Here is a 20,051-nt window from a genome sequence, read left to right on the forward strand (position 1 = left end):
TATAAAAAAACAACCAAAATAAAGTTTATTTATATCACTGCAAATCACAGCAAAAATAATTTTTATATCAAACGTAGTATTTTGTTTTAAATAGATTAAACAAACAAGTGTGAAAAAATTGATGATTCTGATTATTAAATAAAGTGTAGAAAGGTGATGATTACAGAATGTATAAAGTGATCGATCAAAACAGCCAAATACAAGTTTTAAACCTGTAAATAGCCAGTCTTTTAAATTCCTTTCCCCATAACACCTCCGTCTTATTTAAGATATCTATGTATAAACATATTACTATTGTTTTTTTATGAATATGTCTAGTTAAAAATAAAACGTTATTCAGATTAAAAATGCAGATAAATAAAAACTACTTACAGAATTCAACATTTCTCGTCAAATTAGTTTTGGTCATGTGAAGAGAATAAACGAAGAGAGAATGGTTGAAATAAACCACAATGCGAGTTTATGTTTTGATGGTAGAACTAAGATACTGTGATTAACTGTATATCACGATCAACATGAGGAAAGTATACCATATCAGGATAAAAAGGACTTTATTTATCCGTATTTTATTATGAAGTTTTTCCATTTTACTTCTACTATTCTGAAGAATTCACTAGAACGTTTATTTTTCATTATAATATCGAACCAAACCATCTACGACAAACCATATTATTTTCTCTACAAATCTTAACAACATATTTTATAGAATTGTGTCATTTTAGTACGATTCAAGTACTAAAGATAAAAAAAAAATACTCCAGAAAATCTGAGTGCTGAAAACTGTTGGGATAGACATGATCCTCAAAAGATAATACTAAAACCAAAGACATCCTTTGAGTATAATTTAATACGGGATAAACAGGGATATTTTCCACCCCCCGCCAAGTTATCTACACTGCTGATTTCATATGAAAATAGTGAACATTATCTGATATTAGACGTCTATAAGAATTTTGAGTGTGCCATTTTATGCCATAAAAATACTGCCTACACTGAACTGAACTGAAGCTACAGTGAACTGAAAGTTGAAATCACATTCACATCGCTTTAAGGGCTGATTTTATTATTTTTATGTTATTTTTGACTCCGCAAAACCTTTTTGAAATACAATGTATACTTAAATAAGAAACAATTTTGAGTTATACATTGTATATTCATCATTGTTCAACACAGATTACTTTACTGCCAAATAAAACATATTTAAATTTCAAACAACTCAATAAGTTTTTGGTCTGACATATGTATAAATATAGTTCTATTAATAAACCCATTATAATGATTAAAGAAAACACTTCGTTTTTTACTCAAGTGGTAAAAAACGAAGTGTTTTCTTTAATCATTGTAACATGTCTTACCACAAAGTTAATGCCGAAACAATAAATAAAACCCATTATAATTTTTGATAGTGCCAAACTTCAAACGATAACAGTGAAAATTTAATGGTATTCTAACAATTGTTTTATAGGTAACAGTGGTTTTAGTTATCTTCAACTAGAGACGAAGGATCAATCTCTTTTATTACGAAATAAAATGGATTTGTGAGCATTCGAGAAATCACCTTATATACTTTTGTAAAACACATATAATTACTGACCATATTCTTATTTTATTGATATACCATCCGTTGAGTGAATAATGCAGTGACAAACATATTATAAGCTCTTTAAGAGACTTTAAGAGAGGATACAACAACGAAAGTTGACTTAAAGCTCACTTATTTCCGTTTTTCTGGTTTGGCTGTATTGTCATTTGAAGATTTTACTTTTTTTTCTTTAGTAAAGGTGAATAATTCATAAATATCTAGTGACTGATAAAATAAATACTAAAAGAGTAAAGTTTGATATTTCCTATACTTTTTTGTCAATATCTAGTGGGACAATAACTGGTATTTATTCATTTTAAAAAATGAATGTGATTTTATCTTTCATACAATCTTTATGTATTTTTATATAAAATGATAAGTTTTTGTATGAAAATACATATTTATTCAATATTTAGTTAATATAAAATTTATATTTTACCCAGTAAATAGAAAATTATGGGAATATAAGCGATGACACTCGGATTTTCGGGGGGGAAACACTATCATTACCAATTTTCCCAAAGGTTTATTTGCAAAGCCTTTAACAGCAGATAAATAATAGCATGCCGCCGTTAAACGGAATGATACTCATTAAAGAAGACAACGGGAGCACTCCAATAGGCTCCGACTGCCTGACAGCCAGCGAGTCATATTTTATGAGGGAATATTACCAATATTGCCGATATCGACAATCCATAAAGAGAAAGAAAAGAAACTTCCACCATTGTTACCGATTACTTTGGCCTCAAAATATCCTCCGAGGGCTTGGATTAATACCGGCAATGTCTCCAAAAACTCCGCTCAATACTTTGTCACTTATATGTGGATTGAAACTAAGTTCCGAAAATATCTCCCGGTTAGTTTTATACTTGAGAATCTTGCGATTTCAGAATTTGTAATTCTCGCTTCAAACTATTACCGGAGCAAGTTTACGTCAAAGTCTAAGGTAGCGGAAAACGTAGAAATTCAGGCTCCACTGGAACTCGCGAAGTAAGACCAGAATCAAAATCTTAAACAAAACGAATTTAAGATATGTATATAACTAGAATTTATTTGTTGAACGAAGCAAATATAGAAATCTGTACATCCCAAGGTTTAAACCAATAACAGCAAGGTTTAGTGATAAGATTATTTTTATTTTGTTCACATTTGAAGCACTAACTTTGTGATTTTCCATTTTATAATTAAAATGTTACTTCGTTTTAAAATCACTATAAATATTTTATTGTAACATAATTATAATGTCTACCGGTTCCGAAGCTGGCCGCTTCTTTTTCAAGAATAAATCAGTCTTAATAGAGAAACGGTTAGCTTCAAAACCGGTGGACATTATAATTAAGTCATAATAAAATATTTATAGTGATTTTAAAACAAAGTTACATTTTAATTATATTATATTTTTTCATTCAAAAGAAAATCGTATTAAAAAAATGTGTATAAATATAAGTAAAGTTATTCGGAATGAACCTCACCTTTATCCAAATGGAGTAAACTACAATGTGTACTTCATAAATTTCTTAACTGATGGCGCCACAATCAGTCATACTTCAAAACTATTGAATAACTACCCTATGTGAACAGGCATCAAACATCATTGCATATACTAATACAAATTCTAAAAATTAAGGTGAAATGGATGTACAATAATGGACAGAATGGAGAACGTTACACAAGTGTATAAGAGATCACTTGACCCACCCAAATGACAGGTAGTAAGCCCTTGGATGCTCAGAATTACATCATATTTCATATATATATATAAAACGATAGATAATAATAAAAAATACTTTATTTATTGTTTCGGCATTAACTTTTTGGTAAAACATGTTACAATGATTAAAGAAAACACTTCGTTTTTTACCACTTGAGTTTTATTATAGACTACATGTTTCAGAAGTTAAACTTCCATCATTCAGGTCTGTATAATAACATTATTATACAGACCTGAATGATGGAAGTTTAACTTCTGAAACATGTAGTCTATAATAAAACTCAAGTGGTAAAAAACGAAGTGTTTTCTTTAATCATTATAAAAAATACTGTTTACAAAAATTAATATTTAGCAGTGGGTAATATTCCTCCAAAAACCCTTTGTCGGTATAAAATAATTTCCACAAGTCAAGCAGTAAATACTAAAGTCCTGCATCTGTAAACTCTCCTGATAAGGAAAAGTTGTGGCACACGAAAATCGAGTCGACAAATACTTGTTTTGATAATTATGTCAAGTTGCCATAACGAATTATTCGCTTGGTTAGTTCGGCGAACTTTATATTTTCGACTTTATGAAATATCCAAAACAATGACGTAATAATTACGAGAGCCGGAGAGATGAATAAATACTTTGTTGCAAGTCAGTCGATGAATTGCTTGTCGTTAAATCGGTTTGAATTTCAGGAAGGGTCAAAAGAGTCAGTGGGGTTTGCAGAATTTTGTTAGTTTGAAAATATGATTTCGAAAAGTATTTCAGCATTGAAAACATCATTTTGAGTGTGTAGAAATCGAGGTCTCGCCACAAAGGTTTAACATTTTTGATATCTCAACAAAGATGAGGAAGAATATGGAAGTCTAGGTACCCAAACTGTTTTTTTTTTATTATTGTTTTTCGTCTTTGTTACATGTGTATGTATATTTATTTATATATATATATATATATATATATATATATATATATATATATATATATATATATATATATATATATATATATATATATATATATATATATATATAATATATATAATATATATATTTATATATATATAAATATATATATATATATATATATATATATATATATATATATATATATATATATATATTTGCCCCACAATGCACTGTACAATCAACCCCAAAGTAATCGACTTCCGGGCAGACCAAGTAAGAGATAGATTGATAGCTAGGAATCGATATCGCAGGAGGTTTACCCTACATAAAATCAAGCAACAGAACCAACACCAAAAATAATTCATGTCTATTAGAATTAATCATGTCTCAAAAGACTATTGGCATTAAGAAAATACAACAAAGATCCGGTTTTAGCAACGTCAAAAAACACCCATAACAAAAAAAGGCTCGCCCCACTTAAAACACTACCCGGTGACAAATATTTGCCAAACGTTTCCTTCTCGTTCTCTCCGTATCTATCTTGTAACCAGGTGGCTTGTTCAGACGGCGAAGAAATAAATTATTAATAAATTTCACGTGAAAGAGCACTACGAAAAGGTTCTCACGGAAAACTGAATGAAGTAGATACACCTTCAAAAGAAATTTCATTTTAAATATGCGAATAAAAGGATAGTAATATCGATATCGTTTGAAATTGAAACTGATTGATGAAGATTCAATATTGAAACCACGTTGAGTGTATATTCTAAAAAAGGGTGGGTAATTTATGATATTTATAGTACCCACCTATATCTTGTTCAATAATTTGTTTTACATTTAAAATATTAAAATCAAACACTGATTTTAAGTCTACTAATTTGTAAAATTTATTTTTGTAAACATAATAATTCGCCACAATTGTTTCGCCTTGTTAGAGCATTATCAAACTACTGTGAAGATTAAACGGACTGAGGGTCCTTATAAAGCTGTACAATTCTAGATATTTAAGTAATAATAGTCCTATTTGTTTTAAAAATATATAAATATTGTTGGTGTCCCAACTTTAAACGAAGCATTTAATCATTTTAATGTGAAAAAATTAAAGACTGACCTTTTCTGGCATTTGGCTGGCTTAAAATATCACGTAATACACTTAAATAACGTTCACCATTCTGCCAATTATTGAACAACCATCGTTGCATTAATTTTTGAAAGATGCATTATATGCACTGTTAGATTTTCTTCGTATGCTAGAGGTTATTTTAAAAGATCTAGAATTTACGGATAACGGTGCTTCCCTCAGGTGAAAATGTATGAAATTTACAGCTTTCTACTTTGATATATCATATGATGAGTTATTTTTTTTGTCTATGATAAAATAAACAATAATTTGAGATTTAAGTTTTGCACTATCATTTTATGTTTGAACTGCATTTTTTTAATAAAACAACAACTACATAGTTTTTTCCACTTTTAGATTATTTGACCAGTGACCAGGTTTTATTATTTCTGACGCCAGTCTGATGATGCCGGTAATAACAAAATCTGTTCAATGTTCAAATAAAACAAAATAGAAAAAACTATAAACTTGTTAAATTATTATATAAACAGTGTATATTGTTTATTTGTTTCGCCTTTAAAAGGTGTTTCGCCTTTAACGATGAATATAAATTTTCTGAACTTTAAAATATAATAAATTTTCATGTAACATTTTTCAAAAGGTTTATTCACATTTATTTTTAATTAAGTGTTCAAATAATTTAAAATAAATAAAAAGTCTGATTCGGTAAGTAAGTTAAGAAAGACAGGAAGAGGAAGCTGTGAACAAATTGGCAATACGGCGAAACGAATTTACGGCTACAAGTTGGCATACTCTGATCTCTAATGGAGGTCGATCGATTAAAGGCCAGCTCGGGTTGGGGCGGGGTGGAGTATCATGATTACAGAGTCATTCAGGCTGTAGAGTACAAAGTTTCCGACAATGTTTAAAGTGGCGTGCGAATTGTACTCTGGAGGATAATGTACTCATGTGTTTGGTGTAATTCCCTCATATGATAAACATTTTATTGAAATCTCAGTAGAGGTGAAAAATAAATTTTGTTCTTAGTTTAGTGTCGAAAAGTTTGGCGCTAATTTTAGTTTACTTGTATAGTACAATAAGTTCTGTTTGCAATAGTGAAAATGGAAATTAATTGATTTTTAAATATATTTTATGAATATTTGTTTATTACTGAATTAAAGTAAATGTTAAAATTATCTACGCTACGTTGTAAAGTATCGATTTGTTTTTGTCATCGACTCTCTTCTCTTAAAATCAAGTAAAACTAATTTTTAAAAAAACATTTGTTAAAAAAAATATTGCACAGTATGTTAAGTGACCAATTTAAACCACCCAACGACAGGTTGAAATCGATATAAATATTCAGACTTCCGTATTGTATATTCTCACTAGGTACAGTAAATACCTCTTCTTAAGCGGCATTTTCATAAAATATAATATTTTTGCAAAATACGGTATATTTATTGAAATAATAATACGGAAGTCTGAATATTTATATCGATTTCAACCCGTCGTAGGGTGGTTTAAATTGGTCACTTAACATACTGTGCAATATTTTTTTTAACATATGAATTTTTTAAATTCGTTTTACTTGATTTTAAGAGAAGAGAGTCGATGACAAATACAAATCGATACTTTACAACGTAGCGTAGATAATTTTAACATTTACTTAAATTCAGTAATAAACAAATATTCATAAAAAAAATTTAAAAATCAATTACTTTTACTTACTGACAATAAAAAAGTTCCCGTCTGTTTGAACTGACTTTACGGCAGTATTAGAAACAAAAATTAGAAGGAAACTTCAAGTAGTCTAAACTACGTAGATTATTTATTATCTCTTCTCTGTAATCGACTAATTATTTTGCTAACAATATGTTAAGTGTGTTTACATCTTTCTATTTCTTAATGACATATTCATGTCTTTTGAGATGTGTATGAAAATCTTGAAAGAAATTCTTTGTATAATTAAAATCCCGAAATTATTCACTTAACAAATGTTTTCTTTAGATTTTACAATACCAAAATATAATATTAAATATATTATTAAATCAAAGATATCCATATGTGTGACAAAAAAACGCAAATGATATATACATATTTACATAATTCTATAAAATGCATTCCATGTTTTTTAAACATATAATCAAGCAAACATGCAACGCATAAAGCTGTGTGACTAATGAGCCCATATCCAAATGTAGAAAGAAAAAAAAATCAATGAAAATGAGCCCCGAGTAAAAAAAAGAAGGAAGTTGCCAGTTATTTTAAAATATCAGTTATACAGATTGTTTTTTTTTAAACAAGAAGTAAAGAAAAGTTTTTCAATGACAATACTTGAATATACGTTTAAAATAATTGACACTCATGTTTCCTAATAAAACAAGAGTGCTACCATATGTTTATCACGTACATAAATAATTTAATTAATTGTGAATGTAAGTACCGAAACAGGTCCACTAAAGTTTCATAACTCAAGCTTCATTTAGTACAAAAAATCTACCTTAAGTTACATTTTTCCAATGAAACAATAAAAATAGAGCAAAAGCTCTGTGAAAAATTCACCTTGAAAAGTTATTTTACAATCCTTCAACAGTTTATTTTCAAAACGTTTTTCTTAAATATTTGAAGCTGTTAAAAATTTTTTTTTTTATTTGCTGAAAGTATTAAATACGTATTTGACCAACATTTTGGAAAAACAATTTAGAACTGACAATTTCAATTCTCACTGAGTGTGGAAGACGAAGGGTAAGGGCATAAAAAAAGTGAAATTTTCTTTCAGGTTCTTACCAGGAGGCCCCGCAGCCGCTTGCCCCCCAGCCAGCTGGATGGCGACCCCGAACCCTCCGAGCTTCACGGGGGCCGAGTTCTCCCTGCTGGCCAGCAGGACACAGTGAGGCTTCACGTCGCGGTGGATGATGTCGTTCTCGTGGCAGTACCGCAAGGCCTCGAGGATCTGCCGCATGTAGTGGCTGGAAATAAAAGATAACATAAGACAATATAATTCATTCAGAAATACATGAGGTATATTACCAGATTGGTAAAAACATTATTTTTAAAGAAAAATATTTGTTTCTTGAATGTTTTCCGCAGATACTTTGTGGCACCATTTTACAATATATTTATAAAATTGATTAACTTTGTTTTTTTTTTCAATACAATTCAACTTACCGGTTTCAACAATACATTGTCATCATCAGGGTTTATTTTAAATCAAAAACATTAAAAACATTTAAATACTCTCACCAAAAACTTCCACACACTCCACAAAAATCCTAAATTAATCCTTATTTAGGATTTTTATGGAGTGTGTGGAAGTTTTTGGTGAGAGTATGGTGAGCAGGTGTGTGTGTAGTATTGACGGAGGTCACCAATTTGGAATACCTCGGGTGTGTGTTTTGTGCGGGAAGCCAGAGCAGGATATTTAAAAGAAATGCTTACTTACAGTTTGTTTATTGATATAAAATTCTTACACGATTTGATAATGATTTGATATTAAATTATTATTATTTATCTAATTGATTATTGAACTTTGAATGAAATATGAAGCTAAAATATACGTTCTTTAACAATCAAGCGATGGTGGGCGATTCTCGCTCCCGCGCCTCGGTGGGCCGCTTTTGTTGAATCCGCTCAGTGTTGTCAACCTGACAATAGCAGTATAATTCAGTGTTGTCAACCTGACAACACCAAATGGCGTGGCCGGACGGCTACAAGAGTATTTTAATGTTTTTTTTATATAAAATAAACCCTGATGATGACAATGTATTGTTGAAACCGGTAGGTTGAATTGTATTAATAAAAAAAAGTGGTGAAAACAAAGTAAATTCATTTTATAAAAAAAGTGATTTAATTATTTACAAAAATATTTCAATTTCATACTATTTCTGTGAGTCTAAGCGGCTCATTATAAGAAATAGGTATCAAATTGTGGTAGAGTGGGTTCGAACCGAACAACTCTGACCTAAAAGTCCGCGACACTAACCACGGGACCACAACCCGATATAACATGTAATATTGAAATGACTGAAATGAGTGAAAACGAATTGAAATGGTGTCGTGAATTTTCCATATTATTTGGAGAAATAAAATAATATATTACAATGATCCACAAAGATAGTACTTTAAATATTAAAAAAATATTGAATTTTTCATCTTAATCTTATAGTTTAGTTTAATTTCGCTTTTAATTTTCACTTCTTTTTTTTTTCATTACTTTTTATTGTTATTACTCTTTTTTATGACCACATTTCTATTCTTTCTTTATATATGAGTATGTACCAGTGCTTAACATGTGCTTAAACTTGTTTACGTAAGTTTTTGGTGTTCTCATTTAATCAAAGAAAAACATTTAAACGATTTGTGTCGCACTGTATTTCATTCATGTTATGTGTTTTTTTATTGTTTGCTAACCATAAATGAATTAAAAAACGATGAAAGAATTTTAAAAAATCAAAAGATAATCGTGTAAGTCCCCACTTTTTTACTAGCCAAAAATTTTAACGCGTTTTGTACTTGAACTTCGTTGTTATAAAATAATGTGTCCACAAATTTCCTTTACAATCCGTTAGTTGCCATAAATCAATCATATTTTTAACCATCAGAGTATATAATTAATAGTACCTTGGGAAACGCTGGGAGTTGGACGACTGAATTCGGATTTTCTAGCGAATCAGAAAAAGTTCAAAGGCGTGAGACGCTCCTGTCATACATAATTGTAATAAATAAATTAAAATTTTGTTAGCTTTCTGTGTTAAAATTTACAATTTAATTAATAATAAAAAACGATTCAACGACAAAAACAAAAATATTGTGTAACGGTCTAAATTCATGAAAGTCTCGGACTCTTGTGGCAAAAGCTGCGAGAAGCATAGTTGCAGTGGTAGACGAGTATCGGTATTGTGGAATATATTTGTGTATTTCGCGTTGAGTTTGCTTCATCGAACAATTTACGGCAATCACTTAAAATATCAATTCACGTTAAGTGCAATATGCAAAAATGAGAACGTGCGTCGCTCTTATTAGCTGCGTTAAAACAACTACATAGTTTTAACAATCATGCAAATAGTTGCAATAATTCACCTGTATTCTCGTGGTAAAATATTATCATCTGATATATATCTTCTTTTTAAAGCGAAAAAAATTAAAATTACAAAAAATTTACCGTCATATTTTTTTTAGAATCAAACAAACATTACGAGATAATTTTTAATCACAAAATCCCTTTTCAGATAATATTATATATATTTTTTTTTTATAAAAATGGACAATCATGGTTCTGGTGATATAAGCTTTTAAATGCTACTAATTTGGCTATAGAATTTTGAACATTTCGCATAGAGGAAATATTAGTTTTACTGGTATGACCCCAAGCAGTAATTCCGTACCACATAAGGAATCTACCAGAGACTGTATAAACCATATGTTACATTGAAAGAGGAACCAAGAACTTTAATTTATGAAGTTGGCAAACAACTTATCCTAAGCGTTTACACGTTTTCATTGTTTATATACCACATGTATTTTTATTTAATTCAAAGGAGGTTAGTTATGAAATAGTTAACATACATATTTCAGAGAATACTTCAAGAGGTAGATGGTATTATACTGTAATATTTCTCGACTACTATACCGAGTAACGTAAGTCAAACATCAGCTGTATAAGCGAACATTTCTGAGAGACGGGAGAATATTAATATTAAATTGTTTCCAAATTTACTTTACCACAGCCGTTCGAAGCAGACGACCCTTTCCCTTAAATGATACTTAAAGTTGTATCATATCGTGAAACATCTATTTGTCGAAATCATAACAATACGCAGCTAGCTTATAATAGACGAGAGACGACAGGGGACTGCGATCTACGTAGTATATATTCATATTCATTCTGAGAAATAACCTCCAGACCTTTCATTTATTTGGATACCTACTAAATTAGAACCTCGTGGTATTGTAAAATAGAGTCATTAATATCATTATTATTTAACAGATTCAAATCGTGATGAATAATTCTGGTTATTTAATGCAAATATATGATATTGAATAATTGAATTAGTTGACTTTATACATTTGAATATAAAAATAAAATCATTGTTTAACACCATTTTTGAGTTTATAATTTCACTTGTCAATGAGAACATCTGTTGTTTATCAAATATCAATTGAACGATCAACACAAGTCCCGTAATTTGAGTAGTGTGGTTGTGAATTATGGATGATGGCTATAATACTCAAGAAGGGTGAAAAACCATAAAAAAATAAGAAAAATCATTGGTAGAATGGTAAATGTTACAGGTGTATAACCACTTAAACCAGCCTACGAAAGTTCGTTAGCCCTGTAAGTATCCAGATTTTCATATTATTCTTCATTCATGTTGAAATATTAATATGAAAATATCATATGAACCGGAGGATTACAGATCGTACGCCCTTGAAATCTTTACAACTCAATTTTCCTTTTTTAATGCATTTTTTCTCTTGAGGCATCTCTACGAATACTAAATCCTCAATTACACTTTTGTTTCACCGCCTCGTAGCACAAAATAAACCGATACTTAGATTGACGTCGATGTAAGTCGATATCTCGCAAGATACAAAAGTAAAATGCTCGACGACAATGTAGCTTTACTGATGAGCCAACATCCCTCAAAGCCTCGCAATATAATTCAGCATTGGCAAACATTTACATTTTGAAAGCAAACAGAGCGAGTCTTGTGTTATATCCTGCAAGTTTTTACCGCATCAATTTTTTTTATACTATACACGTAGACTCCCTTTTGTTCTTCATGTATACTTTACGTTTTATTTTGTTTATAAAATTGAGAAAATACGAATGTCGGCAAATTAAAAAATCTATTTGTTGTATGTATTGTATTCTAACTATAATCTTAAACTCAAAAACAAAACGGAAAATAACAAAAAGCAACTGTAAATACAAGTGAAGGTTTTTGACTTTGTTCACATACAGTTTTCTTACATTTTTTATATCTCAACGTAGATGAAGAAGAATACGGAAGTCTGGGTATTTACAGAGGTTACAACATATCATAGGCTGGTTCAGTGATCACTTTACACAAGTGCAACATTCACAATTCTACCCATGATTGACACCCACGCTACTAAATCTATTGATTAATCATATGAAAAAAAAATCATTTGGTTACAAGAAAAAAAATGAGTACTGTGGTTGTCAATCATGGATAGAATGGTGAATGTTGCAAGTGTGTAAGATGATCAATTAACCAGCCTTTTATAGATCATACGCCTTGTAAATATCCAGACTTCTATATTCTTCTTCATCTATGTATATCAAAAATGTAAAAATAACTACTCAAATTCGGGAAAATTATGAATCATCAGCCTTTGACAAGTCATAACCCTGTAAATACGCAGACTTCCATATTCTTCTTCATCTATGTTGAATTGTCTAAAATGTTAAAATAACTCCTCAGTGGAGAAAACCCAAACTTGTGAACAAATCCGAATTTGGACACACTCAAAATGTTGTTATTGACTCCTAATATCACTCAAAATGTTGTTTTTGACTACCAAGATCAAAAAGCTAAGAGAACAGCGACGATACCAGGTGAACACTTGCTGAAGTTGTCACATTTAGCTTCTCACTTGCGATTTTAGCTGTTTTAATAGCTACGTCGTCTTGCCCAGAGCCCTACTTGAATCCACAAACGACATTACTTTAAAGATAAAACAGCGTTAAAAAAGTGTACGTGTAGGTATTTAAAAAAATCTTTGTATTTTTTGCTTTCTTGTTTTTTCAACATTCCGGTAAGCAACCATCCAAAAGTGTTGTAAAAGTATTCAATTTTACGTACATATTTTCCAATACTACTATTCACAAAACAACAATAGCGAAGATACTATAAAACCTTTTTTATTTCTGAAAGTATAAAAAACAGTAGGTACATTGAGTTGCTATTATAGTAGTCCTTTATAGCGGTCCCGAAAGTGAACGGAGCGTGGCATTTCATACAGATCTTTTAAATTGGACCGCTTCAGTTCTAAATGTACTATGACCGCATAACTAAGTATAATCCAATATTACTTCAGTATATCTAAAAATACTAAACAGTTATTTTTCTAAAGTAGTTGTGACTCAAAACTTCAGCATTTTTAAGCATTTTTTATTATTACTACAAGTATAGAGGTCCTAGCCAAAAAGGTACATTTCCAATATTACACAAAAAAAAATTTAAATGCAAATCTGTTTTGTTCACTGTATTCTATCGAAATCTTAATGTTGTGACAAAACGTGACCAATCCTGTGTTAAACCAATATGAAATAATTAAATCGCACCAAAATGGAATAATTTTGCAAGCTGGAATATCTGTTTACTTAAAATCATTTATAATGGAATGTAAGGTTTTGGTGAGGACCTTCACAAGTGAAGACTAAGAAAAAAGAACTACATTAGGTACTAAATATTAAGTGCTTTATTGGATCAAGTTAAACATGATATTTAGTATTTATTTTGTTAAAAGTTAAGCATTCAAGTTTTCCAATAAATGTATGGTGACCAGGCGGTTTCAAAGTTTGATTCAGCGTTCGAGAGACGAAATCACCAACTTATTGAAAAGCAACTGTACAACGAAATATTCCTTAGATGTACGAAACAAACAACAACAAAAAAACACACAAAAGTTACCCAGAAAGGCACGTAAGCGGGACACTCGAGAGGTTGTTGAGGAACTATACGCGAATACGAAATAAGGGTTGCTTGTGAAGTTTAAATATTCATCCTAGATTGCGGATGGTCGGACACTCCCGAGTTTGTCAAGGTTTCAGTTATTTAGACTTAGCAAGGGATCAAGCTGCGCCTGAGAACGCTAACTTGTTCAAAGCCCACAACCCTGTGAATCTCTTTTATAATTTCGCGGTAGAACGTTGTGGAGAATTATAAAGATCGAGCAACCTTATCGCATCCTTTTTATGTATTTTTAACTACTTTACATCAGTGATTTCACATTAATCCCTCATTATCCGCAAAGCTTACCACGGATAACATCGCAGATAAAGAAAAAAGGTTAATAACCTACATATTTACCGATTATTACGAAGAAATTATAGCAACTTTAAACATATAGCGTAAATCCATTCACGAGTAGGTAAAGGCTATAAAACTTGCGGTGTTGCATAAGCCTTACCTAGATTTCAGGGTAACTTGGACGATAAACAATTTTTTTTTTACTTTAAATATTTAAAGGTAGAATGAATTTTTTTTATAAAATACAACTTAAAAAAAAAGCACATAATGTTTTATAAAATATGTAAATCCAATGGTAAACTTCCTATCATTTTAAAATTCATTAATTGATTCGAAAGTCACTTTGGGGTAAAATCTATCCATTTTTCAATTTAATTTTACTCAGTAAACACCACAATTTCTTAAAATCTATTGTATCACCGTATAAGGTCTTTGAAAAAAATGCGGAATGCATCGAAACACGTATCATAATAGATTTTAAGAAATAGTGGTATTTATCAAGTAAAATTTAAATTTAAAATAAAAATTTTAAGTTGTACATAATGTTATTATATCGGGACCGGGGAACATCAAAGGGAAAATTTGTACTCAGCTGTAATAAGTACTTTAAAATAGTAGATATATTATATTTACGGACTGACAATAATGCATCCCAACTATTCGCGGTTCTATGACGGAATGCAGCCACTCGTATGATGCACTGTCGCACATATTTGCACTAACGTACTATCATTATATCATTATCTTCCAGAACTTTTACGCAAATGCCTTTCACAAAGAAGTCTTAAATTTTCAATGTAAATTCACAGATATGTCAGCAAATAATTTGATAGGGAGTATAGTTATATCAAGCTGCACTAAACTGATGCATTCTAGTAACAATTTGGCGATTATTTTTCAGCTGAAAAATCATAGACTTAAAATCCCTCTTTAACGAGTGGATGCTTTGTAAAAAAACTCAAACGTTTTTTTTTTTAATTATATTTATATTTTAAAACGTTAAAATGTTGTAAATTTATACATATTCAAAAAATATATTATTGTAAAGATAGAGACCTGCTCATGTAAGGTAAGAGAATTTCTAACCACTGTCAGAGGACGAAAAGCCACATATTTTGGCTACATATTCCGTAGAGAAAAATATGCCCTTCTACAGCTTTTAGTAAAGGGAAAAGTAGGGGACAGACAGGGCTTCAGGCGTAAAAGTATATCAGAGCTCAAAAATCTTCGGCAGTGGTTTGGAATACAGGAGGCAGAAACCTTCATCAGGCTGGTCCAGGATCGTGTGGAGTTTAAGGAGATGGTCGCCAACCTCTATAGGAGTGGCATGGGAAGATAAGATAAAGATAAAAAAGATAAAATATTCATCTTGGTTGCACGAAACTAGTCGCCTACACAATTAACGTTGCAAACAATTATTATAATTCTTTATAAATTGATGACCTCGATAAAAAGCAAAACTGAGCAATCTACGTAGCGTTGAGAAATTATGACAGCCTACATTTACGACTGATTTACCTACCAAAATTTTTCATCACCGGAAGGAACGTTGGATTATGATAATCTTTTCAACAAATAGACTCGTAAAAACACATTTCTCAAATGAAAAACGTCTTTTGCCTTTGAATTATTTTAACAACTTGAGAATTAAAACTTTACATTCTAAAGATTTCTCTCTGAAAAAAACTAAGAGTTCTGTTTTATCTTCTAAGCCTTATCCGCATTCAATTGCGCACAGATCACTGCATCATATAAAAGCAGTGTTATCTTGATCGTTAACACATGAAAGAAAGGTGATTAGCCCTCTGCTTAAGGTACCAGTCCAGGGTAATATTGAATAAATATTTGAGTGAAAAAATCTCTTGTATTTATTTTCTGTGCGGTAACCGAGCGCACTGACCACTACGGAGGCGGGCATATAAATATTTACAAGACATACAATAAAAAATTATGTTTTTTTAAAGAATGTGAAAACTCGTGAGTAATTGCCAAATAATAGGGCCATACTTTACAATTCGAAATAAAACGGAGGTATCGACGAAATAAGATAATTAAATTCAAAGTTTTGTTCAAAGATACGGTTCTTAAGTGATTTTTAAAAGAACTTTTATCAAAGCCTCTCTGTTTACACAAGAGAAGATTACTTTTCTTTTGAGGTTGTTTTTTTTCTTGTTTCACATTAAGATAGCAGGTTTCTTTAAAAAAAACTTCGTAAATCGATTGGGTATGGGTGGGAAAATCAAAATATACATTGAACAATTTAAATTACAGATTAAATAAAATATCATTTTAAATGATAAAATACTTTACTAATAATTTTATAGTTCTAGTGATTCAAGAACAATGTTTCAAAATCGGTTCATATATATAGAGCTTCCAAGAATTTGAGTAGTGTGATTGTCAATAATGGGTAGAATTGGTGAATATTACACGTGTGTAAAGTGATCACTTAAACCAGCCTTTGACGGTCGCCAGCCTTGTAAATGCCCAAACTTCCATATTCTTCTTCATCTTTGATGAGATGTCAAAAAATAATAATAAAATACATTTTAAAATTTGTAAAAAAATACAAACTTATTTTTTTTCATGACAAAATATTACAGGTGGTTCAACTTGATACGTAACATCTATCGTTCCTCTCAATATAAAAGTTGATAAAAGTCTGAGCATCCCTGGGCTTACGACCTGGCATTTGGCTGGCTCAAGCGAATACTTTCTACACTTATATAACATTCACCATTCTGCCCATTATTGAACATCCGTATTGCATTAACTGTTGAAACCTTTATGTACCCATTGGTCTCAGAACCTTCCACATGTCGATACAATTTTATATTTGGAAATATGGTTAATTTTAGCGCCATCAGTTTGGAAATTGCGAAAAATATAACAAAATATATAAAAAATATTATAAAAGCATAATAAATATATAAAAATACATTAATAATAATTAAATTAAATGAAAAAAATATGGAAGTCTAGGCATTTACGTGACTTAAACCCCGTATTTACGGGCATAAATACGGGGTTTATTTAAAATGCTCAGAACGTGACTTAAATCCCGTATTTACGGGCATAAATACGGAGTTTATTTAAAATGCTCATAACGTGACTTAAACCCCGTTTTTACGGGCATAAATACGGAGTGTATTTAAAATGCTCAGAACGTGACTTAAACCCCGTATTTACGGGCATAAATACGGAGTTTATTTAAAATGCTCAGAATTCCATATTCTTCGCTCAGAACGTGACTTAAACCCCGTATTAACGGGCATAAATACGGAGTTTATTTAAAATGCTCAGAATTCCATATTTTTCTTAAAAATAACTCTTATAATTGGAGATAATAAAAATTTGTGAACAAGAATCTAGACACACTCAAAATGTTGTGACTATGCTTTGTTTAAAAAAAACTATTAGAATTACCAGTGTGATTTTAAACTTGGATGTAAAATAATCGAGTATGGCGCAGCATAATTCTCGTAGCACGAAGTAACACGGGGTACAAATTACGCAAAAAAAGGCAGAGCGGGAAGTCTTCCCTTCTGGCGCCTGGGGGTCCCCATGCGCAGGGGGATGAGAAGGGATGGTGAAAATCTCGCGAACTTACTTTTTTGGCGCCCAACAGTCGTCGCGTCTCACTCTCGCGGGAAAGATATTGTACTTAATTTTATTGTTTCGGAATCGCGCCTTGATGGAGCATCGTGTTTATTGTATTTGACCGTTTAAAGATTTTAATATTTTTAAATAAATTTAACCCTTCACTGTATAGTGTATCAAATTTGTTACATACCCAAATGTTAGTGTTAAAACGTTCTTTAAAAATATAAGCAACCATTCTTTGTTGTTACTGATTAGATACATTTTTTTATGTATTAATTTTAAATCAAACACAGATTTTTTGAGTCTACTAAGTTGTATATTAATTTATTATTAGATTAAAACTTATATTTTTAGCTTTTCAACTTTTTTTTTTGACCAGCGACCGGGTTTCGTCGTTACCGACATCATCAGACTGGTCTGACCAGTCAGACCAGTCTGATGATGTCGGTAACGACGAAACCCGGTCGCTGGTCAAATAAAAAAGTGGAAAAGCTAAAAATATTGGTTTTAATCTAATAATAAATTAAAAATGCAATTCCATCACGAAGTGTCAGTGGATAATATAAATCTATTAAAAAGTTGTATTTATTAACAAAAACACATAAAAAATTATATTGTGACAATTGTTTCGCCTTGTTAGGGCATTATCAAACTAATTACATTCACAACTTATCCACAACAGTAGACTCAAAAAATCTGTGTTTGATTTAAAATTAATACATAAATTAAAATGGAGTTCTACAAATTAAACGCCAAATCAATAAATATATTAGATATGTACATTCATAACTCACGTATATAGTTCAAAATTTAGCCAAAAGACGCGCTATGAACGCCAAAATAATAACTTCACTTGTCTAACGAAGACGAACTGTCAATGACGTCATGCAGTCACGCAAAAAAAAGTCATGCAGTGAAGGGTTAAGTTTTTAATTTTTTTAAATAAAATTAAATATTTTTCTTGATTCGGCAGTCACTTTGTGGAGATATCTTATTCTACTTCTTCTTACCCTTATTCGCCCCCGATGGCGCATAGGGCACTGCATCATATAAATCCAGTGTTATCTTGACCGTTACTACATGAATGAAAGGTGATCAACCCTCCGTTTCAGGTACCAGACTATTACGGTCTATTATCGCTTCATGTACCAGTCTTATATTTATTTAACCCCCTTCCCTTGGGAATCGAACCCGGGACAGTACAATAGCCGAACGTATTAACCATTACACTACGGAAGCGGACGGAGATGGTAATGTCTATCCAAGTATAATTTAAATTTTACTTGGTAAATATCACATTTCTTAAAATCTTTTGTGATACGTGTTTCGTTACATTCCACATCATTTTCAAACATCGTATTACATGCGTATTACACACCGTAACACAAAGAGTGTTTGAAAATAATGCGGAATGCATCAAAACACGTGTCACAATATATTTTAAGAAATAGAGGTATTTACCAAGTAAAACCTTAACGAAAAATGTATAAATATTTATACTGACAGGGTACTTGCAGGGCTTATGACTTGCCATAGGCTGATTTGAGTGATCACATTTAAAACGTGTAACATTCAGACACATTACTAAAATTTAGTAATGTTATATTTACGCTTCAATTGACACATTATTTTACATGCTACTTCTTCAGTACCATCTATGGTTGAGTTAAGTAAGTTTTTTTATAAGCAGAGACTTTAATAAAATACATGTATGATTCTTTATGAGTTAATTTACATATGAGAAGACGCCTGAAAATGCCACGTTTATACTCTGATATCAATATAAATAGCTCCTAAGTGGAGACCAACCCAGATTTTTGAACTTAGATTTGGACACATTCAAAATATTGTGAGAAGGTATTTATGTTTTTCTCTTTAGTCTAAATTTTGTCACGATTAACCTACGTATGTACTGTAGAGGTTGTTTAAACTAAGGGAATTGGAAACAAATGAAAATCTACCTAGTTAATTTATATTATATTAAATTCATTAAAGCTCATTTGAATGTAAAAAACCTTCCTAGAATTTTCTTCTTAATCGTTAAAAACAAAGTGCTAACAGTGGCCCATTTCAATTTTGTTTTGGATTTCACTGTATGCTTGCGATATGTTAAAGCATGGTTGTAAAAAACGAAATATTTGGGAAAAAATATATTAAGGTTTTACATAATATTAATAATAATAAATAATAAAACCCTTAT

At 30.8% G+C, this 20,051-nt stretch overlaps 1 protein-coding gene across 4 annotated transcripts in view; it reads right to left on the reverse strand.

Moving 5' to 3' along the window:
• The window catches only part of CASK (peripheral plasma membrane protein CASK), a 753,263-nt gene that overhangs the window by 625,124 nt on the left and 108,088 nt on the right, over positions 1-20,051 (reverse strand). For all 4 annotated transcript variants that reach the window (XM_088272869.1, XM_088272867.1, XM_088272866.1 and 1 more), the window contains exon 5: positions 8,037-8,218. In XM_088272869.1, coding sequence (XP_088128995.1) covers positions 8,037-8,218 — 182 coding nt within the window. The remainder of the gene's footprint in view (positions 1-8,036; positions 8,219-20,051) is intronic.

The sequence above is a fragment of the Brachycentrus maculatus genome, unplaced genomic scaffold, assembly GCF_059751285.1.
Source record: "Brachycentrus maculatus isolate JH-2025_06_01 unplaced genomic scaffold, ASM5975128v1 h1tg000529l, whole genome shotgun sequence".
NCBI classification, from domain to species: Eukaryota; Metazoa; Arthropoda; class Insecta; order Trichoptera; family Brachycentridae; genus Brachycentrus; species Brachycentrus maculatus.